At 40.1% G+C, this 21,460-nt stretch overlaps 2 protein-coding genes across 4 annotated transcripts in view; one reads left to right on the top strand and one right to left on the bottom strand.

Annotated features, from left to right (window-relative positions):
* The window catches only part of LOC108242802 (metal transporter CNNM4), a 37,755-nt gene extending 35,184 nt beyond the window's left edge, over window positions 1-2,571 (bottom strand). For both annotated transcript variants that reach the window (XM_017427877.3, XM_017427876.3), the window contains exon 1: window positions 1,161-2,571. In XM_017427877.3, coding sequence (XP_017283366.1) covers window positions 1,161-2,568 — 1,408 coding nt within the window. In that variant the 5' untranslated portion in view covers window positions 2,569-2,571. The remainder of the gene's footprint in view (window positions 1-1,160) is intronic.
* Window positions 2,572-4,529: 1,958 nt separating this feature from the next.
* The window catches only part of LOC108242814 (phospholipid-transporting ATPase ID), a 35,236-nt gene continuing 18,305 nt past the window's right edge, over window positions 4,530-21,460 (top strand). Inside the window, exons 1-6 of one of the 2 annotated variants that reach the window (XM_017427903.3) lie at window positions 4,559-4,668; window positions 11,005-11,073; window positions 16,538-16,625; window positions 17,471-17,529; window positions 18,466-18,579; window positions 20,791-20,889. In XM_017427903.3, coding sequence (XP_017283392.1) covers window positions 16,583-16,625; window positions 17,471-17,529; window positions 18,466-18,579; window positions 20,791-20,889 — 315 coding nt within the window. In that variant the 5' untranslated portion in view covers window positions 4,559-4,668; window positions 11,005-11,073; window positions 16,538-16,582. Of the gene's footprint in view, window positions 4,669-11,004; window positions 11,074-16,537; window positions 16,626-17,470; window positions 17,530-18,465; window positions 18,580-20,790; window positions 20,890-21,460 lie in introns of both variants that reach the window. The other variant, XM_017427904.3, reaches the window with a different exon arrangement.

Consider the following 21,460-nt stretch of genomic DNA (forward strand, 5'->3'; position numbering starts at 1 on the left):
AAAAAAAAAAAAAAAAAAACTCATTCCTCACTCATCTAGAAATGTATGTTGGAACTTTATATCTATGGCCTTCAGACTTTATGTCTCAGGAAGGCCCAGTACACGTGAGACGTGTCAGGAGTTTGTGCACATCCTGGATGAACGTGTGAACGTGGAGGCGTGTGTCTGCGAAAGGTCAAGAGCAAAATTAGGAAACATTTTCAGAATCCAGGAAAACAAACTTGAAACTATCCAAGTTCTGAGTAGAATATTGTCTCTTGGTACATAATAACTGTATGAAAGCTGACTCATTTTGGATTTAACTATTGTTTTATTTATTGGGTACATTTTTTTTGCAATTTAACTACTTCTGCACACTTTGGGGCTACTTTGCCATTCATATATCAAAGCGTGACTTTTGGATTTTGTAACTTTTACTTTTTCCCCATAGAAACACATTATGAGCTCCTCAATTCCTTCAAAAATATTGTTCACTTTGAAACTTTTGATTTATGCAAACCTTTAGCTACCATTTTGCTACTTTTAGCTAGAATGTTGGGAGTCTTTTTGTAGCTTTTAGCTACAGTTCTGCTTCTTCTGCAACTTTCAGCAGTCACTTTTGCAGAAAATGTGATTTCTTTAGATGCTGTTTCTGCTTTGAGATTTAAATCTACTGTGGTATGATTGATAATTCCATCAGATCACCTTCTACCAGTTAAATACTAACTAACATGAGTCAAAAATAATTATCCTACATCACAAAATTAATAGGAACTGGAACTTATGTAGACTCGCTCTTAACAAATGCCTGACACTCAAAGGAACGTGTCAACACAGTGGAACTGTCAGTAAAAACATAAATAGTTATTTCTTTGTGGGATGTTAATGAATCATCACTCATTCTCGAGCTCAGTTACAAGCTTGTTTCTGCTGAAAGACTCATCAAACAGGACTGATCACACAGTATTCCTGCCTCTATCTGTCAGATCTGACACAATCAGGTCTAATTAATAAACAATCAAGTTCATGCCTCTTCTAGTCACAAAGCTGCACACTTTGAGGGAAAACACGTGGTTATGTTGGCATAAAAGCCTGCCAGAAAAGCATAAAGGTGACTCAGGTATTCCTCATCACTCTGCAGGTGATTCTCTTTCATAGCAGCAGCAACAATTTCCACAAACCTTTCTTGAACTCCTCCAGCATGGCGTCCAGCTTGGTGTCCTGGAAGACAAAGTGGACCGGGTGGTTGTAGAACTTGGTGATGGTCTTCAAAGTGGTGCAGTCGTCCGGGTCCACGAAGGCCAGGTCCTTGACGAAGAGGATGTCCACGATGTTGGAGCGCTCATTCTCGTACACGGGTATCCTAGTGTATCCGCTCTCCATGATCTCTGACATGGTGTTGAAGTCCAGCACGGCGTCGCTGCTCAGCATGAAGCAGTCTCTGAGGGGAGTCATCACGTCCTCCGCGGTTTTGGTCCTGAGCTCCAGCGCTCCTTGGATCATGTTGAGCTCCTCTTTCACCAGGTCGTTGTACGGTTCGGTCACTCTCAGCATCTCCACCAGCTTCTCCCGGTTGTACACGGTTCCGATCTCCTGGCCCAGGACGCAGTCGAGGAGCTTGCTGATGGGCCAGGACAGGGGGAAGGTCAGCAGCATGAAGAGCTTGGTGAGCAGGATGGTGTTCGCCCCGACAGCCAGGCCGTGCCGGGAGCACAGCGCCTGGGGGACGATCTCCCCGAAGATCACGATGCCGATGGTGGACGCCACCACCGCCCCCAGGCCGGAACCGATCAGGTCGTCCAGGAGGATGGTGAGGGTGGTGTTCACCAGAACGTTGCCGAGGAGCAGCGAGCACAGCAGGTAGTTGCCCTTCCTGCGGATGGGCTCGATCTTCCGCGCGTACTTCTTCTCCTTCTCGGTGCCGCAGCTCTGCACGATGCGGAGCTCCATGGGGTCCAGCGCCATGAGCCCCAGGTTGAGCCCGCTGAACATCCCCGACAGCACCAACAGGCAGCTGATGAGGATCACCTGGAGCCAGATGGGCAGCAGGGACTTCTTCTCCTCCACCACCAGCAGCCGGCCGTCTCTGTCGTCCAGCAGCTGCCACTTCTGCTCCTGGGCTTCTAGGACGCACAAGCCGAACACTTTCATAACTTCGCTCTTCCGAAGCTGTTTGATGCTGAAGCTGACAACTCCGGACGTGTTTTGGTTGCTTACTCCCATAACCCCCCTCGCTTCAACGTCCTTCGTGCGTTCGGGACAAGTCCTATTTGACGAAACCACACGGGAGAGGAAATCTTCGTCCTCCGTGTCGCTGCTGTTAAGTTCCGTGAACCTGATGAGCTCCGAGCTGTTTTGAAATAAGTGGAGTCCGTAGAACCTGAGGAAGATCTCGCTTCCCTCGGTCACCTGGATAACTCCAGTCATGGTGGTCTCGGCCGGCCTGGTGCTGTTCTCCAGCCTCATGCCGAGTATCCGAGTGGCGCCTCTCGGCTCCGGGACCGCTGCCTCGACCTCCCTGCCCGCTACCACACAGAAAAACACGAATACAGTCAGCTGAAGCCCCACTCCGGTCCACTCCGTCGCCATGTTTGTTTCACTATCTGACAACGGAGGAACTGACGTCAACTACTCCTTTCCAAGGCCCCGCCCACCTCCTTTGCATAATATAGTTCAGCCAATCGGTGAACGAAACGTCACTCAAAACTTCGGACCGTGCCCCCTCGGCTTGATTTTTTTTAAGGTCGACCGGCTGGGTTCAGTCTTAAGGTGGAGCTTCCTCGCGAATTTGCTTTTCAGTTTAAAATAACACGAAAAAACAAAACTTTGCCGTTTAAAAATAAATTTTAACTTAATTTTGCAAAACCATTATTGCTATATGTATGCAATATTTAAAATTGAACAGGAAAATGTCTAAATAATCTACAACTATATCGGTAAAGAAGATGCGTTTCCTTGATATGACAACCTTTAAATAAATTAAACAAAACTATGTGGCTTTAGAGGATTTAAGCAGAAAATTCAACATGTAGTCTAACATGTTTTGTATATTTTGTCATCTTGGATAAATGTATTTGGGAGAGATAAAAACTTAGAATGGGATATCACTCTTTTTCCACTGAAATTATTTTTTTCTGCATGCATTACTGAGTTCAAACCAATAGCAGTCACCAAGCAACTGATTTTTTTTTAGCACAAAACAGACCTCATGATGCAGCAAACCGCCAAATAATTGGATATAATTTAGAAAAATAAAGCCATAGTATATAAGCTCGTAGAAAATATTATTCCGAATAAACAGAATTTGTTATAATGTTTACATATCGTCTTGTTTTGTTTTTATTTTGTCTTTTCTGGGGTTATAGCACCACCTTCTGGTCAAACCAGGAACCTCCTGGTCTGGTTTAAACGTTTTCAGAACCACAAGCTGCCAACTTTTCCTAATATTCTTCCCAAATGCTTTCATTCAGGCTGGTTTCCATGTTTTCTCACTGTCATCGCTGCAGTTTTTTCCTGAATTAGGATGTTAAAGAGAAGATAAAGCCGTCAAATCTTCTGATAACCCAGATTTATAAAAAGCAGTGAGAGGCTCCGTGTGTGGAAGGTCTTCAGGAGTTTGTGAACCTGAACGTGAAGACAATCAGGAGGAGCCTACAGATCTCTAAAACTGCCTCATGATACCATACTGTGGAGCCCCATTTCTGACACTCAAAGGAAAAAGAATTGACTGGATTAGATTAGATTAGATTAGATTAGATTAAACTTTATTCTGTACATGCCAAAGGTTCAAGGCAACAAAACACACAAAAAAATAAATAATAACAGATTAACATGTGATGTTATAACATGAAATACAACATCAGGACTTTTTGTCTAATAAATATGATGTTGTATTTTGTAAAATTTACCTTTTATTTACTAAATATGACTTCATTTTAATTTAAATGATTTTGCATTTTATAATAATGACTTTACATTTCACATAAGTTACTTCTGATGTAATATATGACTTTAAATCTCATAATTATGTATTTTTGTTACTTTTTATCCAGTAAACTGGATTGCATTTTATAATAATGACTTTGTATCTCATAATTATTAGTTTCTATTTAATAAATATAACTGTGTATCTCATAATAATTTAGTGTTTTGCATTTATGTCATAGTTGTTTCTTAATTATGACTTTATATTTCATAATTGTGATTTTCTATCGAATAAATATGACTTTTTATGTCATCATGATGAGACTGTTTTATGAATACATTGGTAGAAATTAGCTTTTATTCAGCGGAGACAGAATAACCTGAGGATAATTTCAATAAGGGCTGTTTATATCCTGTGTCACTGATCAGATGGTTTAGAACAAAGTTTTCATGCTTCACGGTTCGTCAGCTAGAGGTCATAATAATCCCAAACATCTTAATTGAAGCGGCGCGTCACGTGACCCGCCCCGTTACTTTCCGCCGGCGTGTTTCCTCGTTCCGCCAGCCGCGTGCACAGCTCCGAGCGGATCTAATAACAGGATGTGCGCGCGCGGAGGAGAGAGGGAGGAGAAAGAAGCAGGAGCAGGAGGGAGGGGAGAGGAGGCGGGTGGGGGCTTCTCTTCCTCTGGGTTTGGAGATTTTTTTTAAAATTCTCATTTAGTCCCCATAAAAAGGCCCGCAGCCGCTCGGAGCGCAGGACGGACGGTAAGAAAGAGACTTTTCCTGCTTCTTCTGGGCTCAGGGGGTCAGGGGGGAGTCAGGGAGGAGGGGATCGGGACTCCGGGATGGACTGTTTTGGGAAAATAAACCCCTAAAAGCAGGAGATGAACGGGGAGCTGTAAAAAGCAGTAAACGCTTATTTCCTTCCTTCCTCGCCTCTTTTCTCTGCCCTCCAGGGGAAAACTGGGAAAGTTACTGAAAAAGCGAAAAGTCAGAGCAGAGCTGGCTTTTAAGAAGGGAAAACCTCAGCTGAAGGTATTTTTCTCCCCTTTTTCGGAGGGGGGAGTTCCTTTAAAACGCGAACAGGAGGCGTCGCTTCTGCAACAGCTGCTTTTTCTTTCGTGTTTCCTAAAAGTTCTGACGCCAGAAACGTGTTTCCTCTGTTTGACAGGAGAACCTTCACTTCGTTGTAATAAAACAAACTCACCTCACTGACTGTTGTTGAACTCTCGGGTTAAAGGCGCCCACGATTAAAGCAAGAAACAAATGTTGATGAGTAAAGTTAAACATTTATAAGCAGGATTTGTTCACCTGCGTAAACAGCCGAAGTGACTGAAGACAGGTCAGCATCGGATGGAGATGTCCAACAGTTTTAAAGCTTTTACGCTCAGATTTGTTGAGTAAAATCATGCAGGCAGAAGGGCTTTGTTTACGTTGACTGCGTACCCACACACCACTGTAACTGGAATTATGTTGGATCGTATCGTTTGCTCGGGGCTGTGATGTCAGTTCTGAGTCATTTCTGTCCTCCTTCGTATCCTGCAGCCGCTGCTGTTTGCACGTTCAGGCAGCAAAGTAGGTTATCAAGACTCAACCTGCGTGGAGGACATTCATCTCGAAACTCAACGAAAGTCTCGACTCACTCCTCCTTCCTCTGCGTTCTGCTTCCAATCAACCAGGAAAAAAAGGAAGTGGTTTTAAATGAGATTTCTGGGCTTTCCGGGAGGTCTCGGCTGCATTTTAAAGGCAAACTTTAAAGTCAAACATTAGTTTGAAAGAGTTCACTCCAGGAGTTTTCCCACATGTGTTGTTTCAGAACGCAGGTACGCGTTCAATGTAAACAAAGCACTCTAATCTGCATGCTTTACTCAACAAATCGGAGTGTAAATCCATCAAAATCTCTTGACTCCTCGTCCCAAACGGCTCCTCCACCGTTAGCCTGTTTTCAGTCACTTTGGCTGTTTCCATGGCTGCCAGCCAAAGTTTTTTTTTTTTTTTTTTTTTTTTTTTACGAAGGACAAATAAATCATCAATATCAGAAAACTATTCTGCACATTTTGTTTTCTACTTTTAATGACATCACAATGAGTATCTTTAATCCAACCTGTCTGTTTTTTATCAGTGCTTTCTGAATCCACAACCTTTTAAAAATAAAATAATAGAATGAACACATCTGTGAATCTTGGAGTTTATTTTTACCGAGGAGGACCTGATAAACCAGAGCTTCCCAAACAGTGGCGGAGAATACAAACGTCACTTTTCAGCTAATTAAAAAAGAGCAAACCCAAACGTCTACAAATCTGCTGGTTTTACTTATAACAATAATAGCTAAATGTGCTTTTGTCAATCATTTTTTATAGTTGTTTTGATTTCTGGAGAGCCTGAATCGCGACCCACAGTTGGGTTTGAGCTCAACTTTGTGACGAAGTGAAGAATGTGAACACATGAACTGATCTGATCTGAGATGATGCCAAAACAATCTGCCTGTTGCTCATAAATGACAAGTTCCTGGTTGGAAACTCTTTGCTGCTGGCGTCGCTTTTGGAGACTGCTTCTGTTCGTTTATCTGTGTGTGTCTGTTAGCAAAATAACTCATGAACCAGTGGATGGATTCCAGTGAAACTTGCAGAAATTAATCTCTCAGGTTCGGCTGATTTCAGTTTAAAACTCCTCCATTAAAGGAGGTGGGCGACATGCATTCCTTCTAGGAATGCTAGGCCTTTAAATATCGCCAAGTTAATATAAATTTAGAAAATGAGAGTTGTGTCTGTAGAGGTTGTTGAGACACATTGTGTGCATTCAAGAAAAATAAATAAATCAGCCAAAGCTGTTTGTTAATTTGATTTTAAATAACAAAGCTGTAAAATCTGAGTTTTAACCCTGTGTGTGATGGAGCCAGTTTGCAGTTTCTGGGATTCTTCGAACTCTCAGTCACACAAGTTGATTTATTGTTTGTGTCCCCCATGAGAAGGTGTGTCTGCTGCACTCAGAGGATTATTAAGTTTATGTCGTTGTTTTATTGGGTAAGATGAGAAGAGGAGTGGCTTTTGTGGCCTGAGAGGTCAAGTGAATAATTCAGAGGTCGATTGTTTTGGGCCTTTTGATGCGGCGCTCCTGCCTCAGTGCACACATATTATCATAACAGCTCCCCATTTTCCCGTCCGTGCTCTGCTAATTTCTGTCGTCAGCCAGGTGGAGACGCTTTCTTAGGTTAGTACTTTACCCATTTAACGTACAAAAAAGATGAAATCTGTGTTCGCCAGAATCACAGATGAGCTCCGCTGCTGCAAAAAATACAAAAAGAGAAACGTTTCAAAAAATACAGGAGGGGTGATTTGAGTTTTGAATGAATAATTCATTTCAGTTCAGCTTAGTTTTATAATCCAAATGCAAGTGTGTGTGTGAATTTAGCTGCAGAAATGCATCATTTTATGCAGTTTTAAGTTTGAAACTCCACATTCTCTAGTTTTGAATTAATAAAACTCCCCAGATGGGAAGCCAAATGTCTATAACTATAGAATAGAAGTCCAGTTTTGTTAATTTATTTGGGTTTGCCATGTCCTGATGATTGAGAATCTACACCAGCACTTATTTATTTAAGGACAATTCACAATAAAAGTCATTTATAGAAAGGTCCAGATCATAAATCCAGTTCAGACCTGTTATGAAACGAAACATTCACAGACTCACAGGACGTGTCAGGGAGTCAAAGTTATCAGTCTAAGGAAGCCCGCAGATTGGGTTGAGTCCTTGTTAACAACAGAACCAGAACCAGGATGAGAGGCTGTCTGCCTCAGCATGCTGGGGTTGGAGAGGACAGGAAAGAGACGCAGGCAGACAGGAAGTGGTCCAGGTGTCGTTTCTATGGGAAGAAAAATAAAGAAAAACACGGATTAAGTGTGGTCGATTTGTCCTCCAGCAGCATAACCAAGGAAACCCAAACCAACCCTAACTATAGGATTGATTTAAAAGAGAAAGAAACTCTAGGAACCCCAAATAAACCTGCAGTCTGAGAGCGAAGTGCTCCGTTAGGGAAATATGGAACAATAAGATCTTTAAGATCGTTGAGAGCTTAGTTAGAAGGAAGATTTTAATTTCTTCTCTGAATTTTGCAAGGTCATGCATGTTTTCTTGTTTGCCTCACCAGGACTACCCAGACAGGAGGCGGATATTAATCAGTAACCCACAAAAACCTTGAAAAAATTTCACAAACAGCGCTTCACCATGTTTGTTCAGGCTTGTTCCTGGCTACACTTAATCAGATTTTGTGGTCAGCTGAACACATTACTTGTGACAGATACGAGAAAAATGAAAATCTGATAACGATAAAACTAATAACCAACCATTAGGGCCTCATTCTGGCTGCAAGTCATCTTTTTCTTCTTAACAAGGACTAGTTCAAGTTTAAATAAGTTTTTTTTTTAGACTGAACAGTGAACGAAATTTTGGATTTTCTTTCCTGACACCTCCATGCATTCTGATAAAACCAGTGATCTGCATCGTCAGAACGCTAATTTAATTTACTTTAGTTTAGTCAAGGTTATTAAAGACTATCTCTAGAGAAAATCAGCTCCTAACCCTGTTAACGTGCCGGTGTTTGTCTTTAATATGACAGAAACAAGGCAGGATTTCTTTCTGATGCCTTTATATCGGTGAATTTTACAGATACGGAGCTGAAGTTTGTTGTGGTAGTTGCTGAGAGTCGTTAATGACACATACACCAAGTGCAAAATGTGTTTGTGGTCGCTGGTGTCAGAATTGCTATCACTTCTGACTGAAAGAAAAAAAAAACATGCTGATTTTGATGCTTTATGAGAGTTCGCAGCAGAAGTTTGGGTTTGCAGAAAAGCTGTAGAGTTTAGGTGATTGTTTCTGCGGTTGAGCTGCGGTGAGGTGAAATCCTGAGCCCACAGCTCATTTCTTTACTTCCTGTTAGGCATGCAGGACTCTTTCAAAGCTTACAACAAAAAAAAAAAAACAAAAGTAGTCACTGAGTAACAAGTTCAAGCCTCCTACAGGTTTAATAAAACACTAAAATTATCCAACAAGCAGGAAAAGCTGCTGACTGCGATCAGAAATGAGAAGTGTGGGTTTGTTTGCACAAAAATGAAAAACTGAAATACATTTTCTCGACTCGATGCCGTCTGAACAAAAACTGCATTTAAATACAAAGAGAACTTCTGCTTTATATAAATGTTTTGCGTCCTACTGCTGCGGGACACAAAACATCCTCCTGAACGAAACCAGAGAAGCTGAGAGATCTGAAGCATTTGTTGACCTGAAGCCCGGTTCAGCCCAACATCTCTGCTGCATCTTGTCATAATGTGAAAAAGAGCCAAATATTTACTTTATGGATAAAAAGCCAACGACCTAAAGTGACGTAAACTTTAGGAAAGATAACAAACATTACACAAGTTAAACGGAATCAAACTGTATCCTTATTTTGCCTGTTTTTTATACTCAGTTATACATTTTGAACTTTGATTTGTTTTACTTCCTGCTCTGCAGCATAAAGAGCTTTTCCTTCCTTTTTGTTTAAATGTTTTTGTGAAGATGTCATCACAGATGGTAAAAATAAAGAGTCCGATTTAATCGTTCTTATCAGTGCTTGGTAATAAGACTCATCTGCAGCGAAGCCAGCTTCCTCTTTTAACCAAAGTTAACATTAAATTCAATCAGTGTTTTTTTCCTGCTGTTGTCAAGTTTCTGGAACTGATTTATGGACTGAAAATCTGAGCGCAGATGTGACAAATTAAAGCAGTTTGACATAAAAGCAGGTTTTTTAATTCTGCCCTACAGTAAAATACCCACATTTGCTGTTTATATTAATGACGAGTCAGCATTTATCTGTTTGTAGCTTCTTTTCTACGTATTTTTTTAAATACTTTCTACTTTTTTATCCGTTCTTATATTAAAACAGCCGTCTGAATCAGGGATAGTGACCTACAACTTTTAGTATTTGTAACTTTTCTAATCTTTGAATTATTTAACTTTATTAACTAACATTTTCCCCATAGAAATACATATTTCTTCAAACAAAAACCTCACTTTAACATACTCGCTCTATTTCTGTCTTCTTATGCTTCTATTAGCTTTTAGCTACTGTTTTACTGATTTTAGAGTTTAGCTAGTTTAGCTACATTTAGCTTTTAGCTACTGTTTTGCTTGTTTTAGCTATAGTTTCGCTAATTTGAGCTTTTAGACAATGTTTAGCATGGTTTAGCTACATTTAGCTTTTAGCTACTATTCTGCTAAATTCAACTTTATCTTTGATTTTGTTAAGTTTCGCTTCTAGCTGCGGTTCGGCTGATTTTAGCTTATGTTCTGCTTGTTTTAACACTTAAAGTTTCGTTCTTCAACAAATTTCCACGCTCATTCAGCGCTCAGCTGTTGGCAAAAAAAAAAACAGTTTATCTTTTTTTTTTTGTTAGAATATTATTTAAAACATTTGAACACAGAGAATAAAGAAAAGAAAAAGAAATCCCCCTTTTAAGTATCACTTAATGTTTCCTTATTTAGTAGTAAAAACCTTCAATTTTTAATAATTAATTTCATCTAAACCTCCAACCTGTTGCAGTTCATTCTCCTGCTGATCAGCTAATTAAATAATCTGTTAATTTTAGTTTTCTTCTCCCTTCCCCTACAGATTCAAAGGCTCTGAAACCTGACGTGTAGGAGCTATTATTAGTGAGAATTCAGATAAGACAAGTACTTGTTGATGGAGATACAGCAGAAAATCCCAGCTGGGGGGCATTTAGGAATGCTGTGCAATTTTTTAATGTCCAAACCAGGACTCTTCTCAAACTTTAAATTAAACATCGAAGGCTTGGAAAGACTGTTAAAGCATCACAGTAAATAGAAATACTGTGGGAGTTTTGTGTCTGTTTAATGTGAACAAGGTGGGGACCGGTAAGCTGCCTGTGTTTATTTAAACACTCCCCTTCCTCTAAAGCTTTTACACAAATCAAGCTGTTCTTGAAGCATCAGGTTGATTTCCTACATTTAAAAAATAGCCTTCATTTCTCCAGTTTGCTGTTGGAGAAAACAAACGTTTAGGGAAAAACCCAACAGCTGCGTTCACCGTTTTATCTGTCACTGCAGGTCATTCTCTGATGGAAACAGCTCTGCAGTAATTCCCCGCTTCGCTCCACTTTCCTCAAACGCATCGCGGTGAGTACAGGGCTGATGTTTCCCCCCCCTGAAAGACGAGAATCTGACGTTAAACAGGGTGTAAAATTCACCGAATGAAACGGTGACTGAAGCAGCGCAGGTGAGGTGATTACAAACCTGGACAGGGTGTGTGAGGAGAGGAAAACAAAACGATAATTATAGCGATTCCTTGAAGGATTTCATATCACTGGCTGCCTTTCATGTAAGAGTTTTAGCCTAAAATCAACTTAAAGTGAGAAATGTCCACAATCTTATGTAACACTGCGAGATGTCATGCTCAAAGTATGTGCTGAGGATGACTCCTAGCTACTATTACATCAGATTTTAGCTTAAATATCTGTAAAATGGACTGAGCATTAGACATTTTTGTGTTGTTCAGAGTTTATAAGCTAACAGGTGCTTTGTGAATGAGGTCAAATACCTTTTAGTCATCAAAAAGACTAGCAGGACTCTGTATACATTCATACTTTTATAATAAAATACTACTTCACCTTGTATTATTCGGTCTTTGCAGGTAACTTTTAGTAGAAACAAACTAATTTAAACTTCTTTTAGTCGCATGAAGGCACCCACACACATTCACTTAAGGAGGAAACCTTGTTTTCACCTGTAAGGTCTGATAATGAACCAGTGTTCGCTGGAGAAACAGGAGCTTGCGATCGGACAAGAGAGTCATTCATGTGCGTGACCTTTGACCTGTGAAGCCAGTCACAGGTGACTCTGACACAGGGGTGCTTTCACGCACCTTTGTTTGCCTGAAATAACCGCAGTACTTGTTTGTTGCTCGTTAAAGACTTTAATGACTCAAAGTAAGTGTGGTGTGTTCAAGGACGGTCGGGACATTCGACCGCTATGCATCATAATGTTGGAAACCACCTCTGTTTTAAGGACAAATTAAAGTTTCATTTTACGGGCTTGCAGACGTGGCAGTTTAATATCAGAATTAGTCAATTTGTGCTTAAATTTATTGTGAAATAATGCACAGTACTGTGCAAAAGTCTTAAACCACCCCTAACACGAATTGTAAAAGCAAACAAAGTCCCAAAATAACTTTCAGAAAACCTGGAGAATTATTGACTAAAACCACTTTGAAAGATTACAGGAAAGTCTGGCTCCTTGGAAATGTGGAATTATTAAAAGTTGATGATCAGCTGCTGTTCAAACATTGTTATTGCCCACCGTCGAAGGCAGAGGTGGGGCGATAACTGTCGCAAATCACTGAACAGATTTTAATAAAACTCTGAGAAAATAATCTCTGGGTGATTCAGTTTAATTAATCATAGTTAACAGTTAACTTTGAATTCATTTGAGTTTTTGTGTTTTGTATTTTTTAGTCTCAGTTGGCTGTGGCGGCCATTTTTATCGGGTTGACTCCAAAAATGAAAGGTGGTGGGTGGCATGCATTCCTACAGGGAATGATAAGTCTTTAATTTATTTAATAATTCCTTTTGTTAGCTGTTATTTAAATTTAATTTTTAATAATAAATAATAAATAATTATTTATTTATTTTCAAATCATCCATCAAAACCAAAGATCTTCTATCAACAAAGGTAATAGGAGGTAGAGAAGGCATCTGTTAGATCTATTTATAGAAGTAAGTTAAACTAAATCATATAATTTATTTAGTTTTAAATTTCTGGTTGAGTCTGGAAGGAAGTTTGCAGTTTCTTCTTTATTTGTGGCGTAGAATAAAGTTGTGCTAATAAATATCAAACAGTCAAGATATTTGTAAAATGAAGTTAGTGTTATTCTGTCTGACTCTGAGTGTTAGCCTCTCAGTCTCAGTGTTTTGATGTGTTTTTGTTCTGTAATCTGACCATATCCACTTGTTGATTTGAAATGAGACTTTTAAAAAGCTGAGAGGAACAAACAACTGTTTTTATTTGTCAGCCAAAAACATTTAAATGCTGCTAAATATGCAGAACCTTAATGACCTGCTAATCTGCCTTCAATAGAGACAGAAATGTTCATTTTAATACCATATTTTGCCACCATAACATCATTTATAATAGAATTTTATTTCTAAATTACTTTAACATCACCGTTGACTAAACTGCCATACAGCAACAAATAAAAACATATGAGGTAAAACCCATAAAATTTCAAAACAAGAATTAAAAACTATAAAATCAAATCAAACACAACCAAATAAATATGAAAGCCAGCATCTCAGACTGAGTTAAAGCCAAAGAGGATAAAAAAAGTGTTTTAAGAGGTAATTTAAAATCAGGAAATGAGTTGGCTTATCTGATCTGAAATCAGGAGGTCACCTCTTAACCTCCTCTTTGATTTTGAGATGACCAACAGGAACCGAACCTCCGACCTGAGAGAGCGTGAGGAAACGTACAGGTCGGACAGAAACCTTTAAAATCAGTTCAACTGGAAGCCAGTGGGGTCACGCTAAAACTGGAGGGATGTGTTCTCATAGAAGACGAACCAGCTGGAGTCTGGCTCACATACATTAATCTGAACGAGTCGAGATAAAACCTCAAAGCTGACGTTGTCGAGCGGAACCACAATATTTCCTCTGAACTGCACGGTTTGGTAAACAGAACTAGTTTAACTGAGCAGAACCAGACTCAGAGAGGAACAGCTGCTTCAGTTTGGACGAGGGGACAGAAAGACAGAAGAGGACAACACAAAAATAAAATAATTAAATAAAATCTGATCGGCTGAGCATCAACAGGACCGAAGCAGGCAGCTCTGAAGTGAGACATGCCTCCAGGAAAGAAAAGACAAGCATTAATGGCAAACAGCTGCTTGGAGAAATAACAGAGGTTCTGATCCTGAAACAGAATTAGAAAAAGAGCCAGGTTACTTTAGAAAGTCTTAAAATAAACGAGCGGCTTGTCTTTCCACTTATCTTAGAACAAAGGTCTTCTGTTTGGATGATATTGTAGAAAGAAGTTGATTCTGAAGGTTTTAGTTTGTTTATTATCAGATTCAAAATCCTGCAGGAAATAAAAGCCAACAATATTCACTTATTTTCCACCTTTAGCTCCACTAATGTCAGGTTCATCCTTACAGATAAACATGTTTTTCACATGTGGACATCCATGGGATCACATGTTCCGGATTCACATGAGAAACATGTGAATTCAACATGTTTTTTTTTTTAAATCATAAGATTTTCCACGTGCACAATTCATGAATCGCTTCATGTAAATTCACACAGGAAACATTGATTTCTAAATGTGAAGTTCATGTTGCATTTCTGCAGGGAAAAACACATCAAGATTATCTTTGGTTCACGTCTTCAGGACCAGAAAAGGAGGATGTTTCATTCTGTCAATCTCACATCAAATGAAAGAGCAGACCCCTAAGTTAGAAACATTACTGCTAAAAGGAAACGCGTGTTTCCACGGCATTTTTTCGAGGCCGGTCCCTGCTTTTTTGGTCCCTGCTTCGGAGTAGGGCCAGCCGGGCCAGCCCTGCTTCGTGGGTGACGGAAGCTTAGCTCCTGTTCACTCATTGGTCGTGGGTGTGACCAGATGCAAGCATAAAGAGCAAAGGTCGGAATATAAACAACAGCGTTAGCTTACCCTGCAACGTTTATGCCGTCTGTCCCCCAGCTGAAGGCGCTATAAAGCCTGAAACCTCCGGCGGATAACAGCTGTCTGACTCCGCGCAACAATCGCGGCATCCAGAGCATTTCTTCCACTGCGCCTCTCTTCCTGAAGTTTAAAAAACAGCAACAACACAGGGCCAACGTTGTCCATAGTGCTTCTGTTGTTTCCACAAACACAAGGAAGCGTTCCTCTGCTAAACTGGCCGGTGGAAATGCGATGCATTTTTTTTAGAGCCGAGCCGAGCCGGGCCGAGTAGAGCGGGGCTTCTGTAGTAGAGCTGGTGGAAAAGGGGCGTAACATTTCTAGGAGATCGGTTTCGTGTAAAAGCAGCCTTAGATGTTTCCCTTCTCTTCAGCAGGTCTGCAGAAGCCTGTTAATAACTCACTCCTTCAAATCAGACGTGTCAAAGCAGAGAAACATCTAAAACATTCAGGGTCGGGGCCCTTCAGGACCAGGATTGGACACCACCGAATAAACTAACATAGGAATAAAAGGACTTACTTGGAAGGCGCAGCTGTCAGTTTTTTTAAAGAGCAAAGCAGACTCAGAAGAATTTTTAAGAAATTAAACTGGCTGTTTATGTTACTGAAGTTTGTGAAGTTTCTATCTTTCATGTTCTTTTCTGTGTGACTGTATTAAAACCCCTCAGCCTGGTCCACATGTCTTGATTGGGTGTGTGTGTGTGTTTTTCCAGAGTTTTTGGCGTCTCTAGTAAAACGCACACATTCTCCATCAAACTCGTACCGTTGATATTTATAGCTCCGTTGGTGACGTCATTTTGGCAACGAAAAGTGACTGGCAGGATGTCAGAAACCACAAAGTTGTTTCCTCACACATTAGATTCGTACGTTTCTTTTTCTTGCTCAATATTTTCTGCAGTTTCTGCTTGTTTTTCTTATACTTTCTTCACTGTGAGAAAACACATGGAAGTAGAGTTTTAACCTAAGTGAGGCGACACAGAAGACCAAGCTGTGGGTTTTAAAGGAAATGCGGTTTTAAACTGAACTTGTGGGAGTTGACTGGGCATATTACTCCTAATGAGACCATTTCCTATACACATTTATTCCCTTTGACAATAAAAAAACTCTGTTATTTGTATGTCTAAACCTTTACTACTTAGTGCATATTAAAAGGCAACAGAATGGAAAAGAAAAAGTTGTATTTTTGGGTAAGATTGCCTCATAGATTAAATCAGGGGTGTGAAACCCAGTAAATCAAGGGGGCCAAAATTAAAAATTTGGTCCCAGCCAAGGGCCAATCACGATCGATATTTATTAAAAATGACATAAATTAACCTTGGTTTTAGATGTATTATGTCAAATCATTCATATAGAAATATCATTTACCTTTTCTCAGTTACAGATTATACAGAATTTAGAGCAAACAGACTTTAATGAACACGGACAACTAGATCAAACTTCAAAAAGCACATCATTAGCAGTCATTTCTTACGCCTCACTCAGCTTTTAAATTAATTTTTTAACATTAAAACAGATTTTTTTAAAAAGCCATCAACAAAAACCTGATCATACAGAAATTAAAACTATATATTGTTGGCTTCTAAGTCACTGTCAAGAGAAAGCTTCACTAATTAGGCTCAGTTTTTTTAAGCAAAATAAGAATCAGAGACTCGATCTGTCCCAGACTGGAGGGCCGGATGAAATGTTACAGAGGGCCAGATATGGCCCGCGGGCCTTGAGTTTGACACGTGGGGATTACATGATGTAAAATTCCCCAAAATAAAAGCTTCTCATTCCAGCAGCAATGATGCTGAAACTTTTACAGTCCCCTAAACAAAGACAGTGTTTATCTTAAAAAGACAGGGGGTGTTATCTCACTTCCTGTTCCTGAAGATATTAAGTGACGTTTGATTTGTTGTCTGTTTATTTCACAGATTGTTATGATGGGCAGATAGCAGGAGGAGGAAGAGGAAAAGAAGATGTCGTTCTTTGGTCTGGATTGTGTCACAAAGACAGAGAGAGGTAAACTCCGAGCAGGCTCTGTTTTCTCCTTGATTAAAGTCATCATCGTACGACATTATAACATTATTATAAAGTTAAAGTGCTCTTCTATGTGTCTGTGACAAACCGATCCGTCTTCAGAGGGAGGAAGAACTTCAGATAGTGGTAATATGATGCAGTCTTACAAAACTGCAGTAACTTCTCCAAATTGTGTTTCAGTTGTGAATTTTTCGCACGTCAATCGACCGATGACTTGAATGACCTGAATTACGTAAAAATCTGCTCCAAACGTTTGAACCTGTGAGGATAACTTCAACAAAATTACAATTACTGCTTATTTAAATCTATGTTACAGTTCTCTATCTCGAGAAATTTTAATTATAATTGTGTAGATCCATTATATTTAGGAAAAGTCAGTATTGGATGCTGGTGATCTTCTGCATTAGAACCAGGTTCTGGTTATGGTTCTGCTTGGGAACACTTCCACAGATCATCGTCTGTAAACACAAACACTGCTTAAACCTCTATCAGGCAAAGAAGAAGCCAGGTGTGAACACCATCCAGAAAGTGGTTACACAAATCAAACATGAAATACTTTTTTGGAAACGGTGGACCACGTTCTCTTTACTTAGAAGGAGAGGAACCATTCAGCCTGACATCAGCACATAGCTTTAAAGCCTGCCTCTCCGATGGTATAGGGGTGCATTAGGCCTCTGACCATGGTTTTCCCGAATTAAATTACTGTTTTTCTTTTTAACGAGGTACTCAGATGTCTTAAAATGTTACAATATAATTGTGTTTTCAGTTGAGATTTCAACCGATGCATCCAAAATAGTAACAATAGCTCTTTTGTGTTTTTAAATCAGAGCTGGAGAGGAAACTAAGAGCCAACGACCGGGAGTACAACCGCTCATTTAAATACGCAGTAAGTATCGTGATGTGTTCAGATGTCCTGTTCTCCTTATCTGGCTTTTAAAATAGAAGAGGGGATGTGCAGCAGATGCAGCCAAGATAAACCAAACAATTCACCACACTGATTATTTTTATGTTTGTTTGTTTTCTTACGAGCATAGAAAAAAGTCCCTTGGAGGTGTGTCCTGAGTCGTTTGTGTCTGGTTGTTATCAGGAGACTGGATGTCAGCCAGAGTTAGACAGTGCTGCTGAGTGAACTCTGCAGTTTCTGTTTCTGTTAGAGGAAAAATGCTGCACATATGAAGGGCGATGGTGTTCAGAGAAGGCAACCAGAAAACTGGTGAAACAGTCCACAGACTACTTAGAGACAATCAAGGAAGCAACACTGGTAATACGATTGCAATTGAGAAAGGAACACTGTGAAATGGGAGAAGATCGTAAACAATAATTTATTACCTAATTATTAATTATGTGTTCTATGAACATGAACATAGTTGGGGCTTTAAAGAAAACAAATGAGCATTAAAATAACAACACAACCTTTTTGAAAGTCCTAAATTATTGTTAGAAGAATTTTAACACAATTTTTTACCCTCTAAATAAATAACTTAATGGTTAGAAAATGGGAAAAAGAGCGATTATAGTCTAACGTTCCATTCTAATTATATTTTTGCATTTTCCATACAGCTCCGAGTCTGTGTAAACACTCATTTTCCTGCTTGTGTATTTAAAGTTTTACAGACAGAGCGGTAATGTTCAGTGCGTGGGTGGTGCTGTTAGTTAAACAGATCCTGGGATAAGATCCTTGAGGTCCGACGGGCCAGCAGAACCTTCTGCCTCCTGACAAGATCCACCTGGTGCTGAAACGTTTCAGTGAAATGACTACGTAGAGTTCAGTTTAATCTTTCTGTCACTCCTCTTCTTCCTCCTTTACTTTACTTTTTCCCAGACGAATGCCATCAAGACCTCCAAGTACAACGTCCTCACCTTCCTGCCCCTCAACCTGTTCGAACAGTTTCAGAGGATCGCCAACGCCTACTTTCTTGTTCTCCTGGTGCTTCAGGTGAGATGCAGCCGAACGTGAACGCAACTCTTAACTGGCAGAAAAAAAATGCCCAAAGATTGATACAAGTGGAAGTGTTGTTTTAGAAAACCGACTTTAATCAGAGCCATTGGAGCTGCTTCCATGTTGAGGGATCCCTTCACGAGCTTAATTAGCTAACATCTGCGACGTACGAGAAATAAAAACACGTCTCAGAGCTCAGTGTCAGAGCAAAGACTGAAGATTTTAACTTGTGAAAGTGCTCAAATTGTTGTTCTCTGATTAACACGGCACACTGTGGGACACTGTGACCACAGCAGGTCCAAAAACAATCAGAACAAACATTAAACCAGAAAAAAACCCACGTTGATGAATATAATCCCAACAAAACTGACCTTTTTATTGAAAAGGAGTCTGATAAACAGTTCAATAAAACATTTAGCTGAAATACCTATATCTTCAGAATTTCCCCAAGGATCAATATTTATTTATTTATTTATTTATTTATTTCTACATTTTCTGCTGGATGTCAGTATGAGGTCCAACGGCTCGGCTCAAGACAGATTGTGTTCAGACTATCGGACGTATGTGGATAAAAGATGTCCCTTTTCTCAGGGCGCACAGAGCTGTATTTTGTGCCGACCAAATGCGTTTTTATACCATCTTTTTCTTTTCTGAGTCGCGAGGAAGCTGGTGGCTATCTCCAGTGGAAAATTTGCTAGAAGTGGGGTACCACTTGCATCGCAGGTCCACACAGAGACAAACGAGACAACCAATCACACTCTCGCTCTCACCCAGGGTCCTTTTAAAGTTACCTTTTACCTAACATGCATGTTTTAAATGTTTACCTGCTCTTCAGCAGGTCTTTAAGCTTTGCAGAAGCCTGTTAATCACTCAGTCACTCAAATCAGGTGTGTCAAATTAGGGAAACACCTAAAACCTGCAGGATAGTGGCTCTCCAGGACCAGGATCGGACACCCCTGCTCTAGAGTAACTAGAGTTACCTTTTACCGAACATGCATGTTTTTGGTCTGTGGGAGGAAAACCGAAGCCCGAGTGCAATCAGTTAGCTAAAAAACGTTTTAAACAACAGGTCTGAACAACCTCCTCGAGCGTAATGAGGATTTTTGAAGCTAATATAAATCAAAAGAAATTATCCGCCAGTCGGACCGGCGCCGGCCACTTCTAGCTGTCCGGGTGGGAAACTCCTTGCAGACTGCGTGAGTTCCTGACAGCATCATTCCAGACCAAAAATTAAAAAAAAAAAAATGTATTTTTGTTACCAAAACTTGCTTCTTCTCTAAACCTCGGTGTGCGGTCTGCCACATCTGGCCCCGCCTCCTTCTGAGGTAACACCCCCCCTGACAATCACCCCACAAAAACTCTAAAACCAGGTCATTAATGTTTAAAATCAAAGAAACGGGTCACTGGAGTGTTTCATGATCGCGTTTAACCAAAAGAAAAACATAAAATCTCATTATTTTGATCTTTTAACAACATCTTTTGCAGAAATTAAAAATGGATTTTATTTTATTTTGAGCAAGAAATTAGTATTTTCTTGATCTTGACTGCTGAAACCTAGCAGAGCACCTTCAGATTAAACTGAAATGAAACCGTTTTCAAGCTTTGTTCCGTCATTTTTCAAACAACACGTCTGCGTTTCTCACACCAGGGCCGTGTGCGAACCAAACAGGAAAAGGAAGCCTCGAGCGCGCAGAAAATTGAGGAAGCGTTCGATCCAGTACAGGAAATTACCTCATCGAGTGCAAAACAGTCATTTTGTACTTCAGAGGTCGTCGAGAAGAGCTGATCTACAGATAGAAAGAAAAGGAACAGAAGCTTCGGTTTCTGAATGAGGAGAAGAGTTTAGATTCACATTAATACTAACCAGTTCCTTCTAGTGTTTAATTATCAACCACTGGATGTTTCCTTTTAAACACATCAAGCTGATAGGTTAAAGGATTAAATATTATGCGGTTTAAATGATCTAATAAAGTTTTCACAAGAATAAGTCACAGCTTTCTATTTTCTGTTCAAAGCACAGATTTTACGTTCGTATACTTCACTAAATGTTCATCGGGGTTGGTTCACTTCATGCCTTCACTGTCTTTTTTTGCACAGGATCATAGATTTCTTTGTTTGACTCGTGAAATTTCGTCTTCACCTGCGATGTCTTGCAGTCCACGCGTGCTTTAACACGTTTAAACTGAAAGGAGTGTTTGTGCCGTTCAGGTGATTCCTCAGATCTCCTCCCTGTCCTGGTTCACCACCGTCGTGCCTCTCATCTTCGTGCTGACGGTCACCGCCGCCAAGGACGCCACCGATGACCTCGTAAGATGATCTGAAAACGCACGTTTCACTTTGTTTGTCCTTTTGAATAACGAGGAGTGAGTTCAGTTTGGAGGCGTGGTCTGGATGTGGAGGGGAGAGCAGGAGGCAAGAGTTACAGACGAACCACAAAACGGATCCAGGAAAAAAACAAACCAGACAAAACTTTATATAATTAAAGGCCTAGCATGCCTTGAAGGGATGCATGTTGCCCGCTGCCTCTCAGGCCAGAATTTATCTTGAAAATAACATCATGCTCGATCTCATGTGATCTGTTTGGCGTGCTGCCACACCGAACTCGGGCTCAGTATTTGTAAAACTGGCTGAGTTACAGCCATTTTTGTGTTTTCGAAGGTGGCTGTGGCAGCCATCTTGAATTGGGTCGGCTCCAAAAGTTCATCAGTTGTAGACGTACAGGCACTAATCAGACCCTCCAGGATTTTGCGATGTTGCGATCGCAACTATTAACGTAAAATCAAGCAAACCCCGGGAAATCACAACTTTTTGCAACTTTGTCCAAAACACCGCAACTTTAACCCAATATTTATTGTTTCTAAAGTGATTCGCCACCGTT

The sequence above is a fragment of the Kryptolebias marmoratus genome, linkage group LG1 (assembly GCF_001649575.2).
Source record: "Kryptolebias marmoratus isolate JLee-2015 linkage group LG1, ASM164957v2, whole genome shotgun sequence".
Taxonomy (NCBI): Eukaryota; Metazoa; Chordata; class Actinopteri; order Cyprinodontiformes; family Rivulidae; genus Kryptolebias; species Kryptolebias marmoratus.